Source organism: Odontomachus brunneus, unplaced genomic scaffold (genome assembly GCF_010583005.1).
Source record: "Odontomachus brunneus isolate Ranch 3 - 2012 unplaced genomic scaffold, Obru_v1 Obru_scaffold_014, whole genome shotgun sequence".
Lineage (NCBI taxonomy): Eukaryota > Metazoa > Arthropoda > Insecta > Hymenoptera > Formicidae > Odontomachus > Odontomachus brunneus.
Window position 1 is genome coordinate 3,173,457 of NW_022639464.1, and position 10,048 is coordinate 3,183,504.

General features: G+C 39.8%; 1 protein-coding gene across 1 annotated transcript; it reads right to left on the bottom strand.

The window, feature by feature from the left end:
• Positions 1 to 1,100: 1,100 nt before the first annotated feature.
• On the bottom strand, positions 1,101 to 6,203 carry LOC116841214. The gene is made up of 5 exons (XM_032808897.1): positions 5,998 to 6,203; positions 5,497 to 5,671; positions 5,226 to 5,422; positions 4,773 to 5,146; positions 1,101 to 1,346 (listed from the first exon to the last, which is right to left on the bottom strand). The coding sequence occupies exons 1-5, from the start codon at positions 6,170 to 6,172 to the stop codon at positions 1,101 to 1,103; spliced, it is 1,167 nt and encodes a 388-aa protein (XP_032664788.1). The 5' UTR covers positions 6,173 to 6,203.
• Positions 6,204 to 10,048: the final 3,845 nt, after the last annotated feature.

A 10,048-nucleotide genomic window follows, 5' to 3' on the forward strand; every position in this document is an offset into this window, starting at 1 on the left:
ACATATTCGACTGGATGGATTAAAATGGTCCACCCTGTATATATAAAGTAATAAGAATATAATATATATATATATATATATATATAAAAAGTAATAAGAAATCTATAATCTATAATCTAAAAAAAAAATGTTGCACTGCATGGATATGATACATTCTATCACATAAAAAAAATATTATCATTATTGCATCAAAAATAATTTGGCAGAAAATGTGAAAATAAAAAATACTAAAAAATATCTTATATGATTATATAAGAAAAAAAATTATCTATTAAAGGAAAGATCTATTCGAAATTATTGTGACAGAAATGCATTGTTAATTAATGAATTTATAAACAGAATTGTGGTTGCGTTCGCTCGCGTTTACTGCATCTTAGCTTAAGTCTAATCGTTACTCACAAGTGAATTAGTTATACGCTTTGAATGAGGCCGAAATCAAAGAATAACGTTTGATTTATTAGATTAAATCTGGTGTGAGTGTATCAGTGTGATGATATTAAGAGGAAGCAAATGTGGTGTTCTCCCACACTATGGCCGGATTCGTGATTAGCGGCTGCAGAGAACAGCCGTCTTTGGTCGTGCCGGTTTCTTAGGCGAGCGGCTATGCGCTCAGAACTTCTCCGGCCGGGCCAGTTTTCGCGGAGACTTGCGGCGTCCGGCGGCTCCCGGTGGTGCTAACTTCCTCGGTGACGTGTCCTTGGAGCACATTGACGCGGTCTGAGTGGCCTTGTCCAGCGTCGGTCGTGACGGCGGGGATGAGGGTGGTCTCAACCCCGGTTCAGCATGCCGGGGAGAGAGTGGTCGCCGAGCCCTGACGTCCCACGTGGTCAGCCGGTCCAGTGGTGGTTTGGTGCGTTTACCTGGCGAGAGGCTCAGGGGGCGTAGGCTCCGTGGCCTCAGAATCTCAACCAGATCGGATCTCTGGCTGGCGGCTGCGTGGAGGCCTCGGTGGTTAGGTGCTGCGCCGTTGACACCTGGGGTGTCTTTCTCTGACCGGCAGCAGCGTGGAACGGCACCGCCGCTGTAGCTCCGCGTGGTCGTTTGGGTGGCGATGGCGTTTTCGGCAGTCGTGTCGGTGAAGGCGTCGCGGGTAGCGAAGATCACATTGACGACGGCGAGCTCGGAGCGTGTATGCTTAACTCCTCCGCCCGGTTATCTTCGCTGTCCGTGCCGAAGAGATTCCGGACTTGATTGCGGAGCGTCTGCCGGCACGGGCTTTTGGCCTCGTTCTGAGGTCGTTTCTGTATGGTCTTCAGGTTGACCGGTACTTTACGCAGCGTGGTATTTCTCTCCCTGTGAGAAGGATTCACTTGAACTCCTCGTCGGAGTTTGGCTTGCTTCGTTCTCTAGAGAATGTTTCTCCTTCGAGTTCGAGACCAGATTAAAACTCCTGGCGCCTTGCGCCCTATTTATACCTCTTTTCTTTAAGTGTATTTACTATACGTGAATTTAAATTTCTCCGAAAATCGCGAGGTTCGCGATTCTCCGAATCTCGGTACAGGTCTCGCGCTTCCACGAATTTGTCGCGAGGCTCGCGCTTATCTCTGCCCAGCCGTGCTTCGTGGAAACGCGTCGCGAGCCTCGCGCTTCCCGGAAGCGTGTCGCGAGCCTCACACTTCTCAGAAGAACGGCGCGCAGAAGGTGCTCTCCCAAAAAAGGCATTTCTTTTTCCTTTTAAAAGCGAGATGCACCTCGTGTGCATCTCGTTTGCTGAAACGCCACAAGAATAAAAAGAGAAGAAGTGCCAGTGCTCCAAAATATGGAAGACAATGACAGCATGACAAATAAAAATAATTAAATATTTTTAAATTTGTAAAAGAAATTTTTTCTGTAGTATAATATAATAATAAATGTTAATTTTTATGTAACAATATAAAGTTGATCTCAATAATAAAAAAATATTAAAAAAGCTAATATTAAAATAAAATATTACAGTCTATATTTCACCATAATTAATGTTATCTTCATACTTATTATCATCATTAAAATCTTTGGTATCATTTGAACTTTTAAATTCTTTTCTTTCTACGCAATACAAATTTATAGTATTATGCAGTTCCAAGTGTCTAGAATCAACTTGGAAAGTGCTAAAATCTACATTATGAGCCTGAAAGCTGGATCGTATTTTGCAAATTGAGTCTAAAGAAGTAATACTAATATAATTCCTCTTTTTATTCTTGACATCAGTGACGATAGAAAAAATCCTCTCTTCAGCATTAGAATGTGGAAGAGATAAAACAGCATATACTAATTTTTCTAAATTTGGAAAGAACGTTTTATTATTATAATTTTTTTTCTCAAAAATAGTGTTCCACATTTCAAGAATTTCAAAATTGGCCAAAACAATTTTATTCGCGTCATTAAATTGTGAAGGTAAAATTTGCCATTCATTACATAAGGTCGTAATGTCAGATATGCCGAAACGTTTTGCTACATTCGTTAAATTTGGAAATAAGACTCTATTTTCCTCATACAAAGCTACTTCGGGATCTAAAAATTTCAATTTGCGCAAGATTTCATCATTGTATGGAAAACGATGCAACATTTCTTGCATCGCGGTAATATAAAATTGCAGACAATTCGACTTTACTTCAATATAAAAATCTGGACATTCTGCTAAGAGAAATGACTCACAGTCTGAACCAACATTGATACAATTAACTGGTAAAATTTTTGCCGCAACATTATTTTTGCCGTATTTTTGCGGACCACCTAATAGCTTACGTCTAATCATGCTCGCAGGAGGACAAAAGTATACACAAAGAAGAGATCGGCTCAATGAATAAATCGCATGTTTATTTGGTTACATGTGTGAACGTGTGTAATTTAGGCGTTATTGCGTTGTTCCACACCAAGACCTTATTCTTGGTTTTCGATTGCGTGCAGCAGATGTGCTTAAATGGACCCGCTTTCGGGGTGAGGAGCCGTGTGCTCTAAAAGCCTCCGGGCGAGCGACCTTCCTGGGCGAGCGGTGTAAGGCCGTCTTCCGTGGCGAAGTGTCTCAGGGGCACACCGACGCGGTCTGAGTGGCCTGATGCTGAGTTTGTCGTGGCAGCGGAGGTGAGATTGGTCTCACAATCGCGTTTCTTGGAAGAACGGCGCGCGTAAGGTGCTCCCTTTAAAAGACATTTGGTTTTCCTTTACAAAGCGAGATGCATCTCGCGTGGCGTCTCGCTTGTTGAGACGCCACACACAGAATAGCTGATCTTTTAGTACTGCCAGAAAAACATGTAGCAACTGCGTGTAAAAAATTTTCACAAGAATTCGGCAATTTTGCACAAGCTTTACTTACGATAAGAGCTGAGGAATGGCATATACATTTTAATACAATGAGGGCCGGTACCTCTTTTTTTAATCTACTCATGAAAGAATTATAATCACCTATCATAACTAAAGCATTATCAGAAGCCATTCCTATTGGCCATTTGATATTGGTATCCTCTTACTTTTAAAAACTGTTCAAACACAAAATATAATTTTTCTGCAGAACAATCTGTTGCATCTAAAGAAACTAATTCTAATAATTGTGTAACAACTGTTTTATTTTCTATAGAAAAATATTTAACTAAAATGCAAAGGATTTTATTATTTGTAATACTTGTACTTTCATCTTGTAAAATGAAAAATTTATTATTTAATAAATTATTAACAAGTTTCTCACTTTCGTGTTTAGCCAAAATATTTTTATAATTAGCGTACACTTTCTCCGTGACAATGTTAGATCTTTAGCTATCTGTGAATCTGTAAAAATATTTTTTAGCAAAGGAACCATGACATGAACTACTTCAAAGCTATATTATGTGTTGCATAAAAGGCAGCTAATTTTATTTCCGCTATTTTTACTTTAGTAACATGGTCCACGTAAGTATTATTATGTTTAACAGGCAATGAAACAGGTAGACTGACTGTTCCGGACGAAACGTTTACGTCCTCACGGAGCGTGTACGGCGGGCGGCCCGGCCCCAGGCGCCGCTCGACTCGCAGTCGCTGGCCTCCCGCCGCCAGTGCGCACCGTCACCGCGACGCGGCGACGGCGTCAGCCGGAGCCGTTACTCGCGGTCAAATCTCGCTTAGGCGCTTATATAAGGCGCCGCGCGAAACAACTCGAGGCCTTTTGACTGCGGTAGTCCATTTGGTCACTGCCTCGCTGAGGAATTCTTTTAAACTCTACTTAGATTGCCTTCTTGAGTGCGCATGCACGTTGGGCCATTTCCTCAGACGGAGGTATTCTTTTGCATCTCTGTATTGATCTCCACTGCCTTTAAGCGTCTTCTACAATGGCAGTAGGAGTACTGGATGAAGGGAGTAGTTGTAAGACGTAGACTGTAGGTTTAAGGCTTCCTTACGCCCGAGTGTCTACAATAGCGTGTAGCAAGAATTACAATGAGCCAATCAGCATTGACGAAAGTTATCTATTTGTACAACGTGAAAACATTACGATATAGGGTAAATGTATCAATGCCCGGATACGTACACCCATCTCCGGACATTGTTATTATTTTTATATTTGAATATGAATATTTCAACTTTCAACGTACAATACATACATATTGGTATACATACATTTAATATTTATATTTAATGTACATTGAACGATGAAATATTTAGAGAAATATTCAAAATAATAAGAACGGAATTAAGTACATGTCCAAGCATTGGTACATTTGTAGTAGCTAAATATTGGAGAATGGAAAGAACAGTAAAATAAAAAAACAGTAAATCATTTATATATTGTAATATACCTATGAGACAAGTTGAACATTCTTAAGTACTACTCCTAGTGCAAATCCTATGGCACTCAGCATGGGCTTAATATCAGAAAATGCATCACTGACTATTGCTGGCGGAACATTTGGTGGTGGAACCGTTATTGCTTTACCAATCTTTGCTGCAAGGTCTGTCAATCCTTTACTCTGTTCGATTAAAGTCTTATTGATAGTATCTACTTCTTGCCGTTTTTTGTTCGCAAATGAATCAGGTGTGGGCACTTTGCGCTTAGTATTAATGCTGGATATAGCTTTTTGCGCCTGTACAACTGTATTATTACTTCCAAAGTCTGATCTAACTGAAGGTGATGTTGAAGGAGATGATGTAGGAAGTGGCAAAAAGGAGTTTTCAGATGTATCTGTGAAACTCTTGTCAGTACCTAAAAATGCAACAGACGAATACTTCAGATTATGTTACAACAAACTGTGGACATGCAATAAGTCTTTTAATCTCCTTACCTATAAGATTTGTTAATGAATCTGAATTCCAACTGGACATGTCTGAACTTGCTGCAGCAGACTGAGAAGAGAAAGGATAAATCGTGTGCACTGTCATATGACCATCAGAAGGAGCAGATGTAAATGGTAATGAGGTAGTTGTACGACATACTGACGCTTCACTATTTACAACTTTGGACTTGTAGTTGGACGAGGTTCTGCAAGTATATTATAATCATTAATTATGTCAATGATACTTGTTATGCAAAACTTCCCAGACCACAACACTTACTTTCTAGGTTTGATAATATCCTCCAAGAATATGAGGTCCTTGTATAATGGCCACATTGATTTGTATGTAAACTGGTCTGCTCCAGCTCCAGATCTTGGCATGGACTGCACCATTTTTCTCCGCTCTTTCCCAAAGCGCTGTCTCAGAACATAAAATCTCTTCTCGGCAGCAGGACCTGACAAATATATTAAATTTCATTGCAGTAAAATGCAAATTATCAGGTGTTATATTATCTTTTTATAGTATACCAAAGTTACAACGTAACCTACATCTTGCCTAACATATCCTTTATTGATACACCTCATTCATTGTCTATATTATGGTTGCTTTCTAACAAGAGACACAAGTCAACACAAGTATCATCCTATTTTTGTTCTCACTAAATGTGAAACAAAAATAGAATGATGTTTGTGTCGACTTGTGTCTTATTGGAAAGCAACCTATAACAACAAATCGCTATAAAACCATATTAACATTTCCAAGTAACAAAAATAAACTTACCTTCTATTGGATTAGTTAGGCTCGCGCCAACCTGCTTCCATGCTTCGGTTTTTACGTCTCCATTGGCATACAACTTTTCAGTCTTGTCGTATAAAAACCGATTTGCTCGAACCACAGCAATTAGCTCTCGATCAATGCTAATATCTTCTTCAAAAAAGAGCTCTGTGTCCGACATATTTGTAGGTTAGAACATATAATTGCACTAACTTAATTTCTGTCTCTCTCTCTCTCTCTCTTTTCTTGATTGCAGACTTGTCATAGTGGCTCTTTCCCCATCTGACTGCACTAGCTAGCTAGCTTATATCGCGCGCGCTTTCGTGACGTAATGATGAGTTTTCATTGGCTGAGAGTAAAGAAGTAGAGAGTAAAGAAGTAGGAAATGGAATTCAACCATTTCGCTTACAGCCTTACTCTACACCCTAATACACCAGAAATACCAGCTTACTCCAACGTTTACAGCCTTAATCCAGTACTCCTACTGCCATTGTAGAAGACGCTTTAGAGTGTCTGAGACACGTTGGCATTTGTAAGTACGGAATATTTAGGTAACTCCACGGATCTCCACCTTCTCAAGACGATCGAGGATTGAGAGAAGGCTTCGCGCGACCATTCGGATTACCTTCAGAGCCTCCACCGCGGTGGACGCTTTCCGCTTGCGATAGCTCAAGTATCGCAAACACGTGTATCAGTTCGGCAGAATGCTGTACTGTCGGGCTCACGACTCCGCGCGAGTCCATAGGTTTCTTTCGGAACTCTGCTGCCAGGGACGCAGCCCTCATGCGAGCCACGCTCGATATTGCTCCGCTGCCAGGGGCACAGCGCTCACGCGAACTAAGTTCGCTGGTAAGTCTATTCACGACTTATAGATCATCGCATCCGCGACTCAACACGCGAGGAATACTCGTTTCTAGTCTCAACGAGGCTTAGCGTTAATCACACACGCGACATTATCAACGCACGTCCACGGTTACGTGTTAGTCAACGTTAGGCTTAGACTCCGCCGCATACGCGATTCAAGCACGCGAGTTACATTCGCGTTGAGGCTCTCCCTACGAGACATAGCCTTCGCTGCGTGCGCGACTGTTCAGACGAGTCCCGCTCGCCTGCATATCATTTCAGATTCAGCCTCTGTTGCCCCCAAGCTAAACAGAGCTGAATCTCATTCGGATTTGACTCTGACGCTCACGAGAGGAGACAGGTAACCGTCTCCATACTCTAAGTGATTACCTTCCTCCGGAAGGGGGGGATTTTTTTCCTAGCGCGGAGGCGCCGGGCAACTATACGCGTCCTCAGCAGGACCACGCCGTGCTTGCACAGTCAAGCACACTCGCACTTTCCTTACACCATCTTACGAGGCTCCTAGATAGGAGAGCATGACCTTATACTCGCGCATTCAAAAGTAGTAGTCGACGATAGTTCGACGGCATTATGAACTAGCAGCTCACCATCCCGGGCTGTTCGAAACACTGACATTACGACTCTTTATATTTTCTACATGCTTTTCTGTTTTAAAATGTGAAATTAAATTTGATTTCCCGCATATTAATATCTTATTACAAGCTGTGCAGAGAGCTTTTTCATCGTCTTCATGCGATGCCAAACAATCTTTGAAAATATTCATATTTAACTATGCATTTTGGAATTTTTTTCTCACATTTTCTTTTCTTTTCCTCGATACCACTTGATGACGAAGATTGTTGTTGATCTATTTCTTTTTTCAATACGGCTTTTTTCTTTAATTAAAACTAAAAGAAATAAAAAAACTTTTCTTGAGTATCATCAATATTTAACGTAAAGGACAATAAGAGTTAAAGCACAGGTTGAATAGTGCTATTAAAACTATCAAAAAATAGTAACCCAATCTCACAATGAGAAGATATTTATTAATCAAACGCGTTTCGGTCTAATTTCGCAGACCCTTTTCAGTGATTACAAGTTGAAAACGAATTATACTAAAGAGTCGCAATAATCGATATTACAAAGGTTGTTACAAAAGTTGTCGCTGCAAGTTTTGCTTACGGGAATCGGAAGCATCAACGTAAATAATTACAAATAGTCATTAAGACAAAGAAATTTTTTTTTCCCTGCGAGACGTTAGTAACTTGTTATAAGATTGGTTACTCCATCGCACGTACTAAGATGCTGTGGTGCAATTATCTAAAAAACGTATTGAGATAGAGTAACCAAACGAAGTATTAGGAAAAAGTAATGATAAATACTTCAATAATAGGATAGTAGAGTTCCAGTGAGATGTTACGCCAATGAACGTGTACCTCCGAATGCCGCAAACAATACAGAATTATGTGTATATGTATATTTACTTGGTACGAATTGCAAACGAAAGACAATTCAAGTCAAACCAAGCAACGTATTGTAACATTTTCCTAAATTCTTAGTATCAGTCTGAGAATTCAGTCCGTGCGTCTGCATTTTAATAAAAATCATCTCCACAATTATTCTTTTATAAAATAGATGTTCCCTATGTAAAATCCTGACGCTATCCCATTTAAATTCATGGACGTACTCAACACGGTGCTCCTGTACAACAGAGAGCCGCGAAGTAAGGTCTCGAGGTAATCGCTTATGCTCAGATACCCGAGTAGAGAGCTTCTGCTCGTTTGACCAATGTAAGACGAGTCGCAGTCACTGCACTCCAACTTGTACACAACATTATTATGGAGATTTAGAGGCAATGCGTCCTTATAAACACGAACAAGACCAGAAAGCTTGTTCATAATACTGAAACTTGAAACCTTGTTAAATTCTTTAAAAATCTTACTGAATCTATCGGAAATCATCCCCAAATATGGAAAGATACTATATGAACGAGTGGGTAACAAAGAAGACGAAGATGCACTCGGTACAATGGTATTCATTCTGTCAATCAGTCGAAACACACGTCTCCTACAGACTTTAAGAATAATTTCAATGGGATAACCATTCTCCACTAAAGTGCGGAAGACGAACGCAAAACTTTTCTCATGAAACATAGGATGGCTCAAAAAAATTACTCTATCAACTAACCCTATGATCGTATCAATTTTATGCTGTAATGGATGAAAATAATTGTAATTAAGAAGGCGGTCGGAGTAAGTAGGTTTGTGGTACCAGTCAAACCTGAGTCTGCTATCAACAATTTCCAGGTCTCCAAAAAATTTACTTTGCCATTATTGCCAAAATCAATCGTGAATTGAAGGCGTGGATGGAAAGAATTAAAAACACTCAAGATACCCTCAACAAAAGTTTCTGGAGCAGCCAAAACATCATCAACGTAACGAAAATAAAAAGGCAAACAAATCTGTATCGTCTGAAGTGCTCTTTCTTCAAGGTCTTGAAGAACAATATCAGCTATGATAGAAGAGAGAGGCGAACCCATCGGGGTGCCAAAGGTCTGTCTATAAATTCTGCCATTAAAGTTGAAGTAAGAAGAATTGAGGACAAATTTAAGTGCTAAAGTAAACTCATTCTTAGGAATTTTACTAGCCGTCTCCAAAAAACACCACCTTTTCAAGATACCATCCATAACCAATTCAAGAGGGATATTAGTGAACAATGAGACCACATCCAATGAAAACAATCTAAAGTGTTCTTCTATATATAAATTCGCCAGAGATCTAACCAGATCAAAGCTATTTTTGATCTTGCTGTTAGCCAACCGGAACACTAGCAGAAATCAACCTGTATAAAAACAGCCAAATTATATAGAGGACTATTTATTGATGAAACAATATTATTTATTGATGAAACAATAATCCTTAAAGAGTTATCCGTTTTGTGAATTTTAGGAGAATCATAAACCCGAGGGAGAGTGCCATCACTCGATTGGAGAAACCTAAAAATGGGATTGTCAATGTAGGACTTATTCTTCCATCTTTTTAAAATATTTTGTAACTCAGTTGTTATCTTTCTAGTCGGATTTTTTTCAACAAGCTGATAAGTACTAGTATCTTCTAACTGCGATAATATCTTCGTAACATAAACGTCCTTGTGAAGAGCAACAGTAACGTTTCCTTTGTCAGCTTTCATAAATAATAAATCAGGGAACGACTTG